This window comes from Molossus molossus, unplaced genomic scaffold (genome assembly GCF_014108415.1).
Source record: "Molossus molossus isolate mMolMol1 unplaced genomic scaffold, mMolMol1.p scaffold_m16_p_19, whole genome shotgun sequence".
Taxonomy (NCBI): domain Eukaryota; kingdom Metazoa; phylum Chordata; class Mammalia; order Chiroptera; family Molossidae; genus Molossus; species Molossus molossus.
In genome coordinates, this window is record NW_023425354.1 from 33,918,905 (window position 1) to 33,939,157 (window position 20,253).

Below are 20,253 nucleotides of genomic sequence, written 5' to 3' on the forward strand. Positions count from 1 at the left end.
AAAAATAGGTGTTTTTATTGATTTTTTTGAAGAGAGAGAGAGAAACATCGACATGAGAAAGATACGTCCATCAGCTGCCTCCTGCGTGCCCTGGGGATGGAGCCTGCATCCTGGGTGTGTTCCCTGAACAGGAATTGAACCAGAGCCTGTCAGTCTATGGGACAACGCTCAGTTCCCTGAGCCACACCCACCAGACCCCTCCCTACTTGTTTTTCAACAAGAAATACTCATTATATAAAAATCAGAAACTACTGATGAGCCTATGTAGGTATATATACATTATGATTATAATATGATCATTATATATGATATCCTTTATATATATTCATCAACATTTTTTACTGCCCAGAAAAAAATTCACATTTCAACATCTCATTTATTATTTATATATTTATATAAGTATGAATACTATGTATTATTATATTTTTAACTAAAAAAGCCATCTCCTAAATAATTTTTAGTAACTTAAGTTTTGTTGTGAGCATTTTTCACCATCAACTTATTTAATATATCTAATTATTAAATTTATTCAATTTTTATCTATATAGAATATACCACATCACCTCAGTAAATCACCTTCTAGTAGACATTTAAGGTGGAGTTTTGTTTTATTTCATTTATTTATTTTAATGAAACTTTTTTCTTTATTGATGTCAGAGAAAAGAAGGGAGAGATAGAAACATCGATGAGAGAGAACATCGATTGGTCACCTCCTGCATGCCCCCCACTGGGGATCAGGCTCACAACCTGGGCATGTGCCCTGCCTGGGAATCAAACTGGTGACCTCTTGGTGCATGGGTGCATGGGGCAACACTCAACCACATCAGCCAGGCCTTATTTCATTTATTGTTACTCTCCTTGAAAGGGTTAATAATGTTTCAACAAAATTAAACTCCATTCTGACCAGTTATTCCTGCACATAAAAAAAACCCTGGGACTGAAACCCAGAAGAGACATAAAGATAAGGGGTTAATGGTGGCCTTGGAAAACTTGGAGGGACCATAAAAAGAAAGAAATTAATGATGGCCCTAACCTCTGCTGAAGCAGACTCCTCCCTTACCTCTGAGACAGCTTGTATCAGCCCCGGACAACTTGATACAACTTGAAATCAGCTTGTATTTTCAAGTGAGATTTATTCCAGAAATGCAAAGTGGATACAATATCTGCAAATTGATACACATAACACACCTCATAAATAGAATGAAGGATAAAAACCACATGCTCATATCCATAGATGCAGAAAAGGCATTTTAAAAAAACCCACCACCCACTTATGATGAAAACTCTCAGCAAAGCAGGAACAAGGAGGAAACATACTACAACATAATAAAGGCTATATATGACAAACCCACAGCCAACATCATACTCAATGGAAACATTACAGGAATATCCTCTTTCACCACTCTTATTCAACATAGCACTAGAAGTCCTAGCTACAGCCATCAGACAAGAAAAAGAAAAGAAAGGTGTCTAATTTGGAAACAAAAAAGTAAAGCTGTCATTATTTGCAGATTATACTGTATATAGAGAACCCTAAGAATTCCACCAAAAAACTAGAACTGATATGTGAATTTGGTCGAGTAGCAGGATACAAAATAAATATCTATAAATTAGTTGCATTTTATACATCAATAATGAAATATCAGAAAGGGAAACTAAGAGAACAATCCCATTCACAATTGCTTCAAAAAGAACAAAGTATATAGGAATAAATTTAACCAAAGATGTAAAAGACCTGTACTTGGAAAATAGTAAGACACTAAAGATAGAAAGTGAAGAAGGCCCTGGCTGGTTTGGCTCAGCGGTTGGAGCACTGGCCTGCGGTCCAGAGAGACCCGGGTTCGGTTCCCGCTAAGGGCATGTACCTCGGATGCAGTTTGTCCCCGGCCTTGGTTGGGTCGTGTGGGTGGCAACCACTCGATTTGTCTCTTTCATGTCGATGCTTCTCCCTCTCTCCCTCCTACTCTATCTGAATAAAAAAATAAAAAAATAAAATAAAAAAGAAAGTGAAGAAGATACAATTAAGTGGAAGCATATACAGTGTTCATTGATAGAAAGAATTAACATCATTAAATGTCCATACTACCCAAAGCAATCTATAGATTCAGTTCAAATCTTATCAAGAGACCAATGGTGTATTTAATAGAACTAGAAAAAATATTCTAAAAATTTATGTGAAACCACAAAAGACCCTGAATAACCACAGCAATTTTGAGAAAATAAAACAAAGCTGGAGGAATAATGTTACCTGATATCAAATATATTGCAAGGACATGGTAATCAAAACAGCATGGTATTAGCATAAAAACAGACATATAAATCAATGGAACATAATAGAGAGCCCAGAAATTAACCCAGGACTTCATAGTCAATCAATATTTGACAAAGGAGGCAGAAACATACAATGTGGGTAAAGATAGAATGGTCAATAAATGGTGTTGGGTAATTTGGACAGATTTGTACAAAAAAAATGAAACTAGATCACCTTCTTTTTTTTTTTTTTAATCCTCATCCGAGGACATTTTTCCATTTTTTGTACAGACAGTGTGGGAGGGAGAGAGAGGAAGAGAGAGAGAGGGAAACATCGATGTGAAAGGGACACATCGAGTGGCTGCCACCCGCACGATCAACCAGGGCCGGGGACAAACTGCAACCGAGGTACATGCCCTTAGCGGGAACCGAACCTGGGTCTCTCCGGACTGCAGGCGGACGCTCTGACCGCTGAGCCAAACCAGCCAGGGCTAGATCACCTTCTTATACCATACACAAGAATAAACTCAAAATGAATTAAACATTAAAAGTTAGACTCAAAACCATAAAAATTCTAGAAGAAAACATAGGCAGTAAAATCTTGAACATTTCTTGTAGCAATATTTTTTTCTGATATATCTCCTTGGGCAAGGGAAACAAACAAACAAAATAAACAGATGGGAGTACATCAAACTAAAGAGTTTTTGCACAACAAAAGAAATAATCAACAAAATGAAAAGACAACCCACTGAATGGGAGAACATATTAGGAGTGATACAGCTGATAAGGGGTTAGTATCCAACATTTAAAAAGAACTTATAAACCTCAACACCAAAAATCTCCCAAACAATCCAATTAAAAAATGGGCAGAAGACCCAAATAGACACTTCTCCAAAGAGGACATACAGATGGCTAATAGATGTATGAAAAGATGCTCTACATCACTAATCATCAGAAAAAATGAAAATTAAAACCACAATGAGATGTTATCTCATACCTGTCAGAATAGCTATCATTAAGAAATCAACAGATAAGTGTTGGCAAGGATGTGGAGAAAAGGAAATTCTAGTGCACTGCTGGTGGGAATGCAGACTGGTACAGTCACTGTGGAAAACAGTATGGTGTTTCCTCAAAAAATTAAAAATGGAACTGCCTTATGATCCAGCAATTCTACTTCTGGGAATTTATCTGAAGAAACCTGAAACACTAATTCAAAAGAATACATGCACTCCTATGTTCATTGCAGCATTATTTGTAATAGCCACGATTTGGAAGCAGCACAAGTGTCCATCAGTAGATGAGTAAATAAAACAGCTATAATGCATTTACACAATGGAATACTACTCTGCCACAGAAAGGAAGACAATTTTACCTTTGTGACAGCATAGATGAACCTAGAGAAGAATATGCTAAGTAAATTAAGCCAATCAGAGAAAGACATGTACCATACGATTTCACTCATATGTGGAATTTAATAAACAAACTGAACAACCAAGCAAAACAGAGACAAACTCATAGATAGAGAGCAGGCAGGCAGCTCACTGAGTGGGGAGGGGTATGGGTGGTGGAGAGATTGAGCAAAAAAGAGAACTCATGGACATGGACAGCAGTATGGTGATTGTGGGGGTGAGGTGGGTAGAAGTGGCAGAGGACATAGAATGGATAAATGGTGATGGAAAAAGTAAAATAATGAAAAAACAAGAACCAACTATAATGTTGCTTTTAAGAAACCCACTTTAGGATTCTAAAATGGTGAATGAAAGCTGCACAGACCATCTCCCAGGACCAAACTGGAATTACAACTAAAATAAATAAAAATCATCAGGAAAAAGCCACAGAAAAGCAGCTGGAGGGGACCCATATAAACAGGAATAGGAAAAAAAGACACTGAATTGAGCCTGGTAGTTTTGCAGAAGCGCAAGAGGGTGGGCTAGAAGCCCATGGACAGCAGCTGTTGTAGCTGTGAGCAGCTCCCTCAGGGTTAAAATCCCAAGCCAGCTCCAAAGTGCAGAGGGCTGAGACAGAGTAGTAAATTAGCTATAGCCACTCATCTTCAGCTCTGGCAGAGGGAGGGCAAACTGGACTGAAACTGTGTAGGGACACTCGGAGTATGCAGGGTGCTCAGAGTTTTTGCTGAGTCACAGCCACACAGGATGGTGGCCATTTTGCCCACTTGTGAAGATGATCCAGTGGGAGACCCTTCCCAGGGCATCCTTGAGGGATGTGGGCTGATGACGGTGGGGGCACACTAGGGAAGGAGCCCAGGTCACCACATCACCCTGAGCAGAGTCACCCCCTTAGGAAACGAACAGGACATGCTGGCTCTACAGATGCCATGACTGTAGGACTCTCCCAGTTCTAATAAATTCCTCCTGAGATGTTAGGATTGGAGTCCAGGTCCCTTAGTTAATACCTGTGGGAACCCTTTGAGTCCTGGGCCCCTGCCTGCCCACAGTGACCACAAGGAGAGAGGGAGCCTTGGAGGAGGGACAGCCCTGGCACCGTTGTGGGCAGCACTGGGAGTCCCCAAAGCAGAAGGAAAGTTTAAATCAGGAGAATGGGCCTCACCTGGGGAGGAGTCCGCATCTGCCCTAATTGGCTCATGTGCACAAAAAGGGACATGGGTGACCTGTCCCTGCTCTGACCCCCTAGGTTTGCTGTTGAGCCAGGTGGGCCTAAAGTGACCAATCCCCAGGCTGCCATGAGTGCTCTCATCCTGTTCCAGGGCCTGTAGAAATGCGATTGCATCCTATTTCAGAGTCAAGGTAGGGACTGTTTTCTAGACCTACCAGCCCCATCCCCTGCCCACCCCCAACTGATCAGCCCTGGTTGCTAGGTACCTGTTCACATTAGAGACAGAACACTCGGCAGTGTTCTGAGTGGTTATCTCTGCCCACCCGACACTGGCAGTCATTGGCAGAGCTGAGCCTGCCTGACCAGCCTCAGAGGGCCGGCTGCCTGTCACTGCATCCACTTACCAGCTTATCCTGAACCACATGTGTGAGGTTCTGCTTGAAACATGTCCCAGGTCCCCCTGCATTCCCCTGGGGGATCCTGGTGGGCACTCTGGTAGTGGTGTCTTTGACAGTAAAGACATACTTTAAGAAGTGTGAAGGACCGGTTTGGCTCAGCGGTTGGAGCATCGACCTGCGGACCAGAGTCCTGTGTTCGGTTCCTGCTAGGGGCACGTACCAAAAAAATAAAAATAAAGAAAAAATAAAGAAGTATGAAGGTGCCAGGTAAAAGGTGTTCTGCCCATAATCAAGTCTGTGCAAGATGTAGTGAGAATGTTGGACCAATGACAGAAGCCGATGACGCCCTGAGCAGGTTGTCACTTCAGGACACGGTTGACTTACTGAGAATGGCATGCAAGAGCCAGCCTCCTAAACTTTCCCAAATGACTGATGAAAAGCCCATCTCAAAAGCCTCGGGGGTTGATGGAGAACAACTTCAGAAGAACATAATGGATGATTTGAACAAAAATGCTCATTATCCAGAAAGTCCAAAACTGCTCCAAGAAGAAATAATGGGATGGAAGCAGAAAATCCAAGAGAAAGGAGAGAAGAAACAGAGGTGGGGCAGTGAGATGCAGGAATGGACCAGGTCCTACAAGATAGAGTCAGCCAATCGATGTCAGCAGCTGAAACCCAATGCCGACCATCCCCAAGCCAGATAATCTTGGAGATCACTTGCATAACAAGAACTTGGAATTCCCACAATAGAGGGAAGCAAAAAATGGGGATCAATTTGTCTATGGGCTGGAAGTTGATCTCAAGAGTGTCCCTCATGATGCTGACATCAAAGTGCCCATTCAAAGTGCTGACGAGGAAAATCAGGAAAAGGCCAGATAATTGTGGGAGCAAAAGCAAATGACTGAAGAGCTTGCCTCAAAAATAAGTCTGAAAACTGAGAAAGTGTCTTGGCAGAGTGAAAATTCAATCCTAACAGATGTGGTTCAATAGCTGAAGCTAAAGCTTCAAATTCCTTCTGATATACATGAAGATCATGTAACACACTTACAAACAAAACAAAACAAAAACACAAAACTGTTTGAGGAGGAAATGCGTGGCTTCGAAATGGAGAAGAAATTGTTCGATGTCTGGAGAAACATGAACTCAAACTATCTGTTTCTGAAAATGTATAGCAAGATGGTACATGAACCCTGGCAGGTTTGGCTCAGCGGTCGGAGCGTTGGCCCGCAGTCCAGAGAGACCCGGGTTCAGTTCCCGCTAAAGGCACGTACCTCGATTGCAGTTTGTCCCCAGCCCTGGTTGGGTCGTGTGGGTGGCAACCACTCGATGTGTCCCTTTCGCGTCGATTTTTTTCTCTCTCTCTCCCTCCCACTCTATCTGAACAAAATATCAAAAAATGTCCTCGAGTGAGGATTAAAAAAAAAAAATGGTACATGACACAAACCAAGAACTATAAAGAAACACTTTTTACTATGAAAATGAGATTCGATGCCATCAGAAAAGAGCTGAAGAAGCCTGCATGGCAGCCAAGTTCACTGAGAGGAAGTTCCAAAACCTAAGGAGAATAAATGTTCTTAATAGGCAACTGCTGGCCAAGGCCAAGTCCAACTTTCAGTATCTCCCAGGTGGCCCTTTTGCTCGAGATACTCTACCCTCAGCACACACAGGCCCTGAAGTGCCAGGCCTTCTGCTTGTGGTGCTCCACCCACAGCCTACAGAGACCCTGATGTGCCCAGTCCTTCTGCTTGTGGTGCTCCACCCACAGCCTACAGAGACCCTGATGTGCCCAGTCCTTCTGCTTGTGGTGCTCCACCCACAGCCTACAGAGACCCTGATGTGCCCAGTCCTTCTGCTTGTGGTGCTCCACCCACAGCCTACAGAGACCCTGATGTGCCCAGTCCTTCTGCTTGTGGTGCTCCACCCACAGCCTACAGAGACCCTGAAGTGCCAGGCCTTCTGCTTGTGGTGCTCCACCCACAGCCTACAGAGACCCTGATGTGCCCCGTCCTTCTGCTTGTGGTGCTCCACCCACAGCCTACAGAGACCCTGATGTGCCCAGTCCTTCTGCTTGTGGTGCTCCACCCACAGCCTACAGAGACCTTGAAGTGCCAGTCCCTTTTGCTCGTGGTGCTCCACCCATGGTTCACAGAGGCCCTGAACTACTGGGCCCTTCTGCTCCTGATGCTGCATCCATGGCCCACAGAGGCCCTGCAGTGCCAGAACCTTCTGTTCCTGATGCTGCACCTGAGGCCTGCAAGGTCCCTTAAGTGCTGGGTCCTTTTGCTCCTGAAGCTGCACCTGTGCCCCACAGAGGCCCTGAAGTGCTAGGCATCTTCACCAGAATCATCAGGTTTATAGGAGGACATTCACGCAGTAATAACTCAAGTATCGAGGGTTACCTCCTGGTTTGACTCAGCTTCCACTGCAGCTGGGCGCTGAGCACCCACTACCAGGACACAACATCTGCCTGTGTTTCGGTTCCATTCTGTTTGTTCTCTTTTTAATTTAGATGCTCTTAGTAAATTGATGCCACAGTTACCCTTAGTAGTACACAGCATTATAGCTTTACAGTAGTATTATTTAAATATAGATTTAATATAATTCTCATGAATGCAAAATTCTGCATGAGACACTTCAGAATCATATACTAGAAGTATTGTATTTTTATTTAAATGACCACTATTACCTAAACCATCATCTAAGTTTCACATGGGCATTTAAACAAAAACCACGATTGTATGATATGGCTATTACTACAAATCTATAGAAGTAACTTAATATGCACCTGAAAAACATTTGGTTGCTTTTAAAAACAATGCAAAAAAAACCCAAAAAACAAAACACAGAAAATTTGAACAGAACAACACCCTATTCAAACTACATAATATTTTCATTACTTTAGTCCTAAATTTATAGTTTAGTCCTAAAATCATAGGATTGTTTAGCCCTGTTTTCACACACACACTCTCAATGAAGATAAAGGCTTTTCTTAGTTGTTTTGAATATGAAGAAAATGTAAACATAAGGTTGTATATTGTAATAGATATTTTAAGAAGTCAATAAAGAGACAAAATTGTATTTGTTATCATAATAGTTATTTCAGTATTCTTTCTTTTTTAAAAATTAATTTGTTTTTGTTACAGATATTTCTCTTTTTTCCCCCATTGACGCCCTCCTCCCCATTCCCCCCGCCCCATCCCCAGCTTGGTTGTCTATGTCCATTGGTTATGCATACATGCATATAAGTTCTGTGGTTTATTTCTTTCCCCCCAACCCCACCTCCTCTGAGGCTTGTCAGTCTCTACCCACCTCTATGTCTCTGGGTCAATTTTGTTCATCAGTTTGTTTAGTTCATTATATTCCACAAATAAGTGAGATCATGTGATATTTGTCTTTCTCTGCTTGGCTTGTTTCACTTAGCATAATACTCTCCAGGTCATTCCATGCCATCTCAAAGGATAAGAGATCTTTCTTTTTTACAGCTGCATAGTATTCCATTGTGTATATGTACCACTGTTTTTTTATCCACTTGGGTTGTTTCCACATCTTAGCTATTGTAAATAGCACTGCTCTTAACATAGGGGTACATATATTCTTTCTGATTAGTGTTTCAGGTTTCTTAGGGTATATTCCCAGAAGTGGGATCACTGGGTCAAATGGCAGTTCAATTTATAATTTTTGGAGGTAACACCATAGTGTTTTCCATAGTGGCTGCACCAGTCTGCATTCCCACCAGCAGTGTACTAGAGTCCCCTTTTCTCCACATCCTCGTCAACACTTGTTGTTTGATGATTTGTTGATGGTGGTCATTCTGACAGGTGTGAGGTGATACCTCATAGTTGTTTTAATTTACATCTCTCTGATAATTAGTGATATTGAGCATTTCTTCATATGTCTCTTGGCCATTTGTTTGTCCTGTTTGGAAAGGTGTCTATTTAGGTCCTCTGTCCATTTTTTAATTGGGTTCTTTGTCTTCCTTTTGTTGAGTTGTATGAGCACTCTATATATTTTGGAAATTAACCTCTTATCTGATGCATCTTTGGCGATTGCGGTCTCCCATATATTGGGATCTCTTTCCATTTTGATGGTTGTTTCTTTTGCTGTGCAGAGGCTTTTTAGTTTGATGAAGTCCCATGTGTTCATTTTTTTCTTTGTTTCTCTTGACTTAGGTGTTGTATCAGTGAAAATTCTGCTGCATGCGATGTCTGAAATTTTGTTGCCTGCATTTTCTTCTAGAATTTTTATGGATTCACAAGTTACATTTAAATCTTTTATTCATTTTGAGTTTATTCTCGTGTATGGTGTAAGTTGGTGGTCTAGCTTCATTTTTTTGCAAGTAGCTGTCCAATTTTCCAACACCATTTATTGAAGAGACTGTCTTGACTCCACTGTATGCTCTTGCCACCTTTGTCAAATATTAATTGAGCATATTGTCTTGGGTCAATTTCTGGGTTCTCCGTTCTGTTCTATTGATCTATCTGCCTGTCCTTGTACTAGTACCAGGCTGTTTTGATTACAGTGGCTTTGTAGTATAACCTGAAATCTGGTCATGTGACCCCTCCTACTTTGTTCTTCTTTTTCAAGATTGCTGTGGCTATTCAGGCTCTTTTTTTGGTTCCATATAAACTTTTGGAGTGTTTGTTCTAGTTCTGTGAAATATGTCATTGGTATTTTGATGTGGATTACACTGAATCTATAAATTGCTTTGGGTAGTATGGACATTTTGATGATGTTAATTCTTCCAATCCATTAACAAGGTATATGCTTTCACTTTTTAATATTTTCCTCTATTTCTTTTTCCAATGGCCTGTAGTTTTTTGTGGAGAGGTTCTTTACTTCTTTGGTTAAGTTTATTCCTAGGTATCTTAATTTTTTTGCTGTGATAGTAAATGGGATTGTTTTTTTAGTTTCTCTTTCTGTGATTTCATCATTGGTGCATAAGAATGCCATAGATTTCTTGACATTAATTTTGTATCATGTTACTTTGCCAAATTTATTTATTAAGTCTAGCAGATTTTTGATGGAATCTTTAAGGTTTTCTATGTACAATAACATGTCATCTGCAAATAATGACAATTTCACTTCCTCCTTTCCAATTTGGATCCACTTTATTTTTTCTTCATGTCTAATTGCTGTGGGTAAGATTTCCTGTACTATGTTAAATAAGAGTGGCAAAAGTGGGCATCCCTGTCTTGTTCTTGTTCTTAAGGGAAATGCTTTTATTTTTTGCCCATTGAGTATGATGTTGGCTGTAGGTTTTTCATATATGGCCTTTATTATGTTGAGATATGATCCCTCTATTCTCACGTTGCTGAGTGTTTTTATCAGAAATGGTGCTGGATTTTGTCTAATGCTTTTTCAGCATCTATTGATATGATCATATGGTTTTTATCTTTCATTTTGTTTATGTGCTGTCTTACATTTATTGATTTGCAAATATTGTACCATCCTTGCATACCTGGGATGAAACCCACTTGGTCATGATGAATAATTTTTTTGATGTATTGCTGGATCCAATTTGCTAGTATTTTGTTAAGGATTTTGGCATCTGTGTTCATCAGGGATATTGGCCTATAATTCTTTTTCTTTGTAGTGTCTTTTTCTGATTTTGGAATTAGGATTATGCTGGCCTCATAAAATGAGTTTGGAAGTGTTCCATCTTCTTGGATTTTTTGCAATAGTTTGAGGAGAATGGGTATTAGATCTTCTTTGAATGTTCAGTAAAACTCCCCCATGAAGCTGTCTGGGCGTGGACTTTTGTTTGCTGGGAGTTTCTTAATTACATCTTCAATTTCTTTTGTTGTAATTTCAGTATTATTTCTAATCTGACCAATATGAAGTGTTTACAGCCTCAAGAACCCCTGGCTTTGGCAACCACATCATTCATCATATGATATTTAAAATTGTTTTAGTTCTATAGTATTAATGTTTTGTTTTGTTTTTTAAACTCTCATATGTGACTTCTTGGTGCATTAACAAAAAACCCTCAAGGTCTCTTATTAACAGGGCAAAAACAACAAAGCTGCTTGGAACCTCCTATGTTTATGAACATCAGAGTGCTGTTAGCTTCTTTTGCTTCATATTAATCAGACAAACAGAAGCAGACTATGTGGAAGTTCCCATATTATTCTATCTGTCTGAAAAATAACATCAGAAGTCCTTGCTGGTTTGGCTCAGTGAATGGTTAGAGTGTTGGCCCGCGGATCAAAGAGTCGTGAGTTTGATTCCAGCTAAGGGCATGTGTCTCAATTATGGTTTGTCTCCAGCCCTGGTCAGGGTTGTGCAGGAGGCAACCAATTGATGTGTCTCAATCACATTGATGTTTCTCTCTCTCTCCCTCCCACTCTATCTGAAAATCAATGGAAAAATATTCTTGGGTGGGGCGGGGGGGGGGGGGGAGGATGTGCTACATGGGAAGCAACAGCAGTGTGAGGGACAGGGGCAAACACATATGGGAGACGAATCTTAGCAGCCTAAGTGGGGGAATTGAGGAGGAAAAGTGAACGAAGAGCCCTGGGAGTTGGAGCTTATAGCCATCAGCCTAGACCATCGTTTCTGTCGGGGCTTCTTTGGGAGACTTGGGTTATCCTCTGCCCCAGGAACACTCTGAATGAAAGACTCCACCCACAGAGCCTATGTCCTAACTGAATCCTAACTCCTAGTCACTTCAGGGCAGGAGCTGGTACTTCCCAGCCTATGCCACATCCCAAGGGCCAGGGTTGCTCTCCTAGAGTTAGGCATCTGGTCCTGCTAGATGTAGGTGTGTTGCCTTAGAATAGGGTATCCCCACACTTGCTTCTGCTCCTGCTCCTTCTGAGTCTTGCCCTAATAAAGGCGGTTCAAATAGGCTTGCTATGTCATTTAATTTTTGCTTGACCAAAATCATATTTACAGAATGCTTGAGAAAATATTATCCTCCCCTTGCCCTGTTTAGAGACATGGACATGGAAGGAGGAAAAAAACTAGCTGGAAGGACTGTGCCTCTGATCTATCCTGAGTGCCTTGTATTCATGGGCTCATTATAGGGCACACCAATGGTTCTGCTCATCCACAGAGGGTCCACTCGAATGCCTAAATTGGAAGAATGACACAGCCTCAATAATGTCACAGATAAGGTTTATTTTGGATACAAGCTATTTAGAAGTTGTCACTCCACCACTTTAGATCTTCATCTTCTAGGGCTGCAAGTCCAGGGATAGATAATAGCCAGGAATGGTTTATGGAAGTCTTGTTATGCCAAGCATCATGGATTCATGAGAAATATTCTGGAGCTGGTCTCTAGGCATGCTTAATAAACACCCCATCCATCATTAACATGGCCACCAAAGCCGCTTTTCTAAAATAAAAATTCGATCATGACATTTCCCCTGCTCAGAAACCTCCAGCAGCCCACCACACTCTTTGGCTGGAAGCTCATTCCTCTTTGGACCCTGGCTTGGATGATCCTCTACTGAGATACTGAGATGTTGTGCAACTTCTACCTACCACAATCACTTTCCCATCTCCAGTGGAGGACCCAAATCCTCCCACCAGCTGAACTGTCCTTCCTTACTCCGGCAAACTTTATGTCTTTTTAAACCTCTCCCTTGAATGTTCTCTACTCTCTGACAACCTTCCCAACCCCCACCAATCCAGCCACCCAGGCAAAGCCAATAACTCTTCCCTGCACTTCCACAGACCTTAGTAGAAACCTGTACGAAGCTGTGGTCACCCTGGGTTGTAATTACTTACATAGTTCTGTCTCCCTGACCCCGTTGTATTTACCTTTTTATCTCAACTTCAGAACAACGCCTGACTGACACAGGAGATACTCAATAGGTGGGATGCTCTTTCCTTCCCCTCCTCCTCCCATGATCACCCATTTTCCAGGAAGAGTTAAGCCCCCTTGGTGGGGCAGAGGAAGGAGGGTGAGAAACCCTGGGTTAATAACCCTCTGAATCTAGGACCACGGTTACTTGTCTCAACCGAGAGATCCCCTGGGATAGGCATAGGGCTTCTCTTCAAGGAGAGGGTGTTAAATAATGCAGCCAGGTGTCCTTCTGCCATTCACTTCCAGCCTCTTTCTCTGGGAGTTACCCAGACTCCTGTGTGCAGTGGGTGTGTGAGCATCCATCTGCCCCAGGAAAGTCTACTGGGGAGTTTACACCCTTGGACAGCTCTTGACTGATTTATACTCACTTTAGGGACAGCAACTTTGCAGACATGACCACACCCATTGCTGCAGCATTTCATTCCCTTGGGACATGAGTCGTCTCCAAAGCATTGTTCAGCACAAGTCCCAGCCATTCCTCTGGGCACCTCAGGGCAGGCTCCAGGTCTTGGTCGCCCTGAAAGATAAAATGATTGTTATGGAGTCTGGAACTGTCACTAAACAGGTGTGAAAACTGGTGTGAGATGTCAGCGGGCCTCACCACTGGCAGGACTCCCATGTCTTCCCTTCCTTCCCTTGTGCTCCTGGAGCCCTCCCTCAGCCTCAGCAGCCCCACTCACACTTCAGCCCCCCTTTTCACACTCCGGCCCCTGGGAGAATGTTCTCCCTGCTCCGAAGGCTGCACAGTTCCAACAGGCAAGAAACCTGCACTGTCATAACCCTCTTCTTCCCACCTTAGGAGAAGATAGTAGAAAAATCTCTGATCACAGACAGCAGTCTCTCCACCTCACACCCCACCCCCATGTTCACCCCGAGCTACACCTGTTGGAGCCCCACATTCAAGGCACATCTACAGAGAAACTCAACTTCTAATCAGACCCAACCTGATCTAATAGGAAGAATGGGGCCCTGGCCGGCGTGGCCCAGGTGGTTGGAGCATTGCCCCATCTACCAAAATGTTGCAGGTTCGATTCCCTGCCAGAGAACATACCTGGGTGGCAGGTTTGATCCCTGTTTAGGGCACGTATGGAAGGCAACCAATCAGTGTTGTCTCTCCCATCGATGTTTCTCTCTCTCTCTCCCCTCACCCTGTCTCTCTCTCTAAAATCAATACGCATATCCTCAGGTGAGGATTTAAAAAAGAAGAATAGGAAATGCAGGGTGATCATTCCTGAAGGTCAAAGAAAGTGGGTCTGATCAAGGCCAAATCTTCACTCTGCAGCCTGTTTCTGTTCCAAACCGTCCCCAGGTCTGCAGCTGGGCTCTGAGCCTTCTCTGCTGTCAGGTAGGACCCCCCTCAGCACCCTCACCTTTGACAATAGGTATCCGAGCGAAGGCCATCTCCATCGCCACGATGACGAAAACCACTAGAACAAACACTGAACCTGTCTTCATGTTGGCCTTTGATGTGAATGCGCACAGAGCCCAGCCCCAATTTATACCCTCAGGAGTGGGGGCGGGGGCAGCAGAGCAGGAAGAGTTTGACATGACCCAGTTTCCTTGTTCTGTTTCACAACCAGTTTCTCTCTAATTAGGGATGTGTTTTCCTGGAGATGCAAATGCCGAACAGGAGGGTTCCGGCTCCTGTGTTCACTGCTGCATCACAACTTGGCGCTGGTTTCCCTGTTGTCTTTAGAAACAGTGGCCAAAGAATGTCCTCTGTGTAATTTAGAATCTCAGGGAACTCCAAAGCTAGGTACTATTCCATCTGGTGCCTCCTAGAAGTGCAGTTCCAGGAGGATTTGATGTGCTTCTGGGAGAGATGGTGAATGTGTTGTGCCCTGGAGCCATCCCAGGGCTGAGATCCGTACGTAGGGGCGGAATTGAAGCCAGACATCAAATGAGACCAGTCCACCTGTCACTACTTGAACCAATTAAGCAGAGATGAGGTTGAATCGTATATGAGCATGTTTTCCAATATTGCCAGCGGTATGGGGGAGCAGTGGGTCATCCCGTAACATCTGCTCTGCCCACCCTCACTTGCCAGCTACTTTTATTTATTTATTATTTTTTATCCTCACCCGAGGACATTTTTCCATTTTTTGTTCAGATAGAGTGAGAAGGAGAGAGAGGAAGAGAGAGAGAGAGAAACATCGATGTGAAACAGGCACTTTGAGTGGCTGCCTCCCGCAGGGCCCAACCAGGACCAGGGACAAACTGCAACCGAGGTAGGTGCCCTTAGCGGGAACCGAACCCGGGTCTCTCTGGACCGCAGGCCGACGCTCCAACCACTGAGCCAAACCGGCCAGGGCGCCAGCTGCTTTTAAAAGGTAGAGAAACAATGACTACATAAGAAAGGGCAGTTGAGCAAAAAGGAAAAAAAAAGGGGGTAAAATGGTTACAAGCAAAGGGGAAGAATATGGGCCGGGGCTGCAGGGGCTGGTGGCCAGTGAGTGGCAGTTAGGAGTCCAGTGTTCCAATAGTCAGGTTGTTCCTCTTTCCATGAGGTCAGGTAGCCCCCTTGTGCTCAGGTTAGGAGAATGGACAGCATCCCAAGGTAAGCCCCCAAGGCACACACCTCCCAGCCCAGTTAGAGTGGGCTTTTCTCTAATCAGAACAGAGCACCCATGATTAACACTGCAGAGGATGATTCACATTTCTTATCACTGCAGCTAGTATGCCCCTATGATCAGTTCTCTAGTCTATTATTCTTTCCTGCCCCTTTCAGAATGACGGCCAACCCCTTTAATCACAAAGGCAGTGATATAGGTAGTAAGGTCACTCATCCAAGGAGATGATTGTTCAAAGATTACAAGCTGGCAGGGCCCTTGGAGGTTGAGAGACAGGGTCCATCTTGATGGTTGGTGGTCTCTGAGCCTAACCTGCTCCATGAGCGGTTCCTGGGGAGGGGCCTGTGTGGGCGAGGTATGAGGAGCTGAACTACAGAAAAAGAATCCTAAATGCTGCACAAGGGCCTGAGTAAGAAGCCTGCCCCCTTTCTTATCTCAGTTACAGAATTTCAGAGAAGGGGGTATAGAAGTAAAACTCCAGTGACCATGAGAATGAAGAGAAAGCCTACTTCGTCCTTGGTGGTCAGATCTGGGACAAGCACCTCATGAGCGCCGATGGGGAGGCCTGGATAAGTTACTCTAAGAGCAGAGAAACACTAAGCGAGCCAAGAGAGGAGGGCTCAGACCGGCCACCCCAGGTAGCTCACACTCAGCATCTCAGAATCTTTAGAGGTTCAAAGGGTACAAGCACTCAGGACCCCCTCAGTCTGAAGGAGGGACCAGACTACCTGAAGAGGACATGACCTCTCAGTACAGGGTGGAGATTAATGGCTCAGAGCAGCACAGAGCACAACAAAGAGCAGCCCAAATCCAAATCCAGGGCGGCAACCGGATGCCAGACTGCTGAGTGCACGGCCTTGGCGAGGAAGTGGGGCCAAAGTGGACAGCCCCAGAGGACTTGCAGGAGAGCCCTCCAGAGCACTGTGGCTAGGGCAGGAGTCCTTGATCCCTCTCTAAAAGTACTTAGACATGGCTGCCATCACTTAGTTAACATAACCTTTAAAAGTTTTTGTTTGTTTTTTAATCCTCCCCGCCCAAGGATATTTTTCCATTGCTTTCTAGATAGAGTGGAAGGGAGAGAGAGAAACATCAACATGAGAGAGACACATCGATTGGCTGCCTCCTGCACGACACTCTCTGGGGCTGGGGATCAAACCTGTAACCCAGGTTTGTGCCCTTGACCAGGAACCGAACCCAAGACCCTTCAGTCCACAGGCCAACGTTCTAACCACTGAGCGAAACTGGCCAGGGCTTTAAAAAGTTATTTTTTCTTTTCATTTTTTTACATCTTTGCTGTGTATTTTTCTAAGCCCTTTCCTGTGCTTTCACATATACACATATGCGTATATACAAATATGTTTCTTTTCTGTAGAAATGAAGTTATACACATTTTTTTTCTTTATTCACTTAGCATTATGTCTTGGAGAGATTTCCATGTTAGCATCTTTCCCCCGTCCCGCCCCTTTAAAGCAACCACTATCTAACATTCCATTATATAAGTGGTTCATAATTTATTTAACAAATTTCAATTGTTGACCATTGAGGTGGTTTCTGTATCAGAAACAATTCGCTGTTGTATGCATTATATACTTTGAATGTGCTTCTTTGTTTATGTATGTCAGTATTTCCCCCTGAAGAGATGCCTAAACATGGAAATACAAGGGATGGGTTTACTGTAGAGTTGGAAGATATTGCCAAATTGTCCTCCAAAATGAATATACCTGTTTACACTTCCTCCTGCAGTGAAGGAGACACCATTTCCCACATGCTGACCTGATGCATTTGCAATCTTGTTTTCCCAAGTTAAAATTTTATTGAAGTATTTCAAGCTGTATAGTCCCACACTCCCTTTGGGAGGCACCCCAATTAGGAATGTAAGGTAAAGAACTCTTACCACAGTTACGAGAAGAAATTTAATTAGTGGAAATTATATGTGACAATATAATCTGGTTTTTCCCACGCTAGCACTTGGAGTTTTCAGTATGAAGCAAAGGGTAATTATGGCCTATGATAGTTTTACTGAAGTGTGCATTTCAGTAATGGGAGCTGCAAGGTTGCAAAGGAGGGCCTCCCCTCAATAACAACACCTGACCTTTATTAAACACACGATTGTACAACAGGACCTGTGCCTGTGCTTCATGCTTGTCATCTCACCGAAGCCTCCCAAGCCTGCGGGGTTGCTTCCATTGGCACCCCCATGTCACAGATGGAGGAACTGAGACTTGAAGGAAGTCCACGCTTTGCAAACACTTCAACCCCATCTCAGACCCACTGATGGGGAACTCCAATGGTGGAGTTCAGAAAAGCTCCCCCAAAACTTATATAATTTGCTACTTTCATTTTATTTATTTATTTATTTATTTACTTATTTATTTGGTACATGCCCCTAGCGGAAACCGAACCCGGGACTCTCTGGTCCGCAGGCCGACGCTCCAACTGCTGAACCAAACTAACCAGGGCACCATGGTCTTTTTTTTTTTTTTTTTTTTTCCTTTATTGATTTTAGAGAGAGAGGAAGGGAGAGGGAGAGAGATCGAAACATCAATGAGAGAGAACATCAAGTGACTGCCTCCTGCATGCCCTCCACCGGGGATCTGGCCCACAACCTGGGCATGTGCCCTGACCGGGAATTGAACTGGTAACCTCTTAGTGCATGAATCAGTGCTCAACCACTCAGCCACACCAGCCGGGCAGAACATTGGTCTTAAAGTTAGGTGAAACATTGGGTGCAGGAAAGGGAAGAAGAGACCTCTCGGGAGAAGTGTTGCTGGTCACTATGAGGGCTGGAGGCAGTATGAATGGAACCCAGATGTGCCTGGAAGACTTTTTCAGATCAGCATGAGTAGAGGGAGAGGTTAATGAAAATCCAGTGCAACTCCCCACAGGCAGACCTTAATGCTCTGGCTCCTCATGACTGAAGTTTTTGTTCATCTCACCTGGCAAAAACGCTGCCTGTTGAGATGCTTTGCTTAAGGCCAGAAGAACTTGGACTGGATATTGGAGGAAGCCCCAAAAGTATTTGCAAAATAAATATGGCATCTTCCCCCTATATTTTTCTTCCTAATGCTAAACTATAATATATGCCAGGTTTTCTTTTTCTTTTTTTTTTAATCCGCACCTGAGGACATTTTTCCACTTTTGGCTCAGATAGAGTAGGAGGGAGAGAGAGAGAAACATCGACATGAAAGGGACACATCGAGTGGCTGCCACCCACACAACCCAACCAGGGCCGGGGACAAACTGCAACCGTGGTACATGCTCTTAGTGGGAACCAAACCTGGGTCTCTCGGGACAGCAGACCGACGCTCTAACTGCTGAGCCAAACCAGCCAGGGCTCATCTAAGATTATTTAATAGAGCTCTGTTTGTGTAGGACTGTTGATCATGGAAAATTTTACCATTTATTCTAAAGGTTGCAGATAGACTATCAAGATGGGATCAGGATGGAAACGGAAGAGTGATGGGAAATTTTCAGAAAGTGGCCACAGGACACCCCACTGCCTACAGCAGCTGGTTATGTCTTTGGGATCTTCTGCTGGGGGAGACGGAAAGTTGGACGTGGAAAGTGAATCATGTGAGAAGAGCACTATAGGGTAGAATGTGAATGTGCCAGCACAGGGGTGGGGCTCGGGAGAGCCCTCTTGAGGTGGTTGTAAGACTCACAACAACACTCCCTCTTCTGGGAAACAACCTAGCAGCTGTATTTTCACCAAGTGACCAGCCTCCTTGACATTAGCTGATGATCAGGATCCAGACCTTTGAGGCCATTTTTGTCTCCTCCTAGGAATTTGAAGTATAGAATGGAGAGACACAGGGACCAGAAGTTATTAAAGTTGAGTCACATTAGTAGCAGCACCCTCGAGAGGAATATCAGAAAATTAAAATGCCTATCACTTATTCATTCTGCAGACACTCTGTAGGTGGACAGACTTACCAGACTCTGTGGTCACCCCGATTTTGGAGCCATATGTTAGGGGAAGATAATTAACACTCACGGTGCACAGGCCCTTTCACCTGTGTTGTCTCACTTTACACTCACTACAACTTCATAGCATCATCTCAGGAGCAGGATTTCATAGATTCGACAGATGGACAGACTAAGGGTCCAAGTAGCTAGATGACTTGCCCAACGTTACACTCTTCAACTCGTTTTAATTGTGTGATTTAGCTCACTTTTTTCTTTTATTTACTGTTATAGTTTTATTTCCTCTTTATTAGATACATGATCTTTCTCTGTGTAACCTATTTTATTTGTGTAAGCTGTCTCCCTTTCTCTCCTAATATATATTTCATATTTAGAAAGGACTATATTTTTGTTCTAATAATTACCTTATACTAAGACCTTTAAATGCTACCATTGCTCCCTTCTTTTTTTGGATTATTATCTAAAAATGTCCTACGAGGAGGAATAGTCATAATAAAATTAGCTAATTTCCTCTTTTTCTTCCACGCCCCCTTTCCTGCCCCAAGCCCCCAACAACTTTGTTTTAGATTGTCTTGATTCGGGGTGAATACTTAGTAAGTTATATACATGTCTAATCACTGTGTTGTACATCTGAAACTAATATAATTTTTGTATGTCAACTGTAACTGAAAAAAAAAACAGAAAAAATTGTCTTGACTATTCCATGTTTTTGTTGTTATTTCATTTT

General features: G+C 43.2%; 1 protein-coding gene across 1 annotated transcript; it reads right to left on the bottom strand.

Moving 5' to 3' along the window:
- Window positions 1-12,321: 12,321 nt before the first annotated feature.
- LOC118634962 (WAP four-disulfide core domain protein 18-like) lies at window positions 12,322-14,487 on the bottom strand. The gene is made up of 3 exons (XM_036269831.1): window positions 14,403-14,487; window positions 13,401-13,549; window positions 12,322-12,558 (listed from the first exon to the last, which is right to left on the bottom strand). Exons 1-3 carry the CDS (start codon window positions 14,485-14,487, stop codon window positions 12,511-12,513), a joined length of 282 nt encoding a protein of 93 aa, XP_036125724.1. The 3' UTR covers window positions 12,322-12,510.
- Window positions 14,488-20,253: the final 5,766 nt, after the last annotated feature.

What these genes read in the sequence shown, in the direction of transcription:
- LOC118634962 (XM_036269831.1), bottom strand. Translation starts at nt 14,487, where the DNA reads ATGAAGACAGGTTCAGTGTTTGTTCTAGTGGTTTTCGTCATCGTGGCG. An exon ending in TCGGATACCTATTGTCAAAG is followed by an intron (nt 13,550 to 14,402) that starts GTGAGGGTGCTG and finishes TTTATCTTTCAG; the next exon opens with GGCGACCAAGACCTGGAGCC. An exon ending in GCAAAGTTGCTGTCCCTAAA is followed by an intron (nt 12,559 to 13,400) that starts GTGAGTATAAAT and finishes TTTTTATTTTAG; the next exon opens with AAAAGCGGCTTTGGTGGCCA.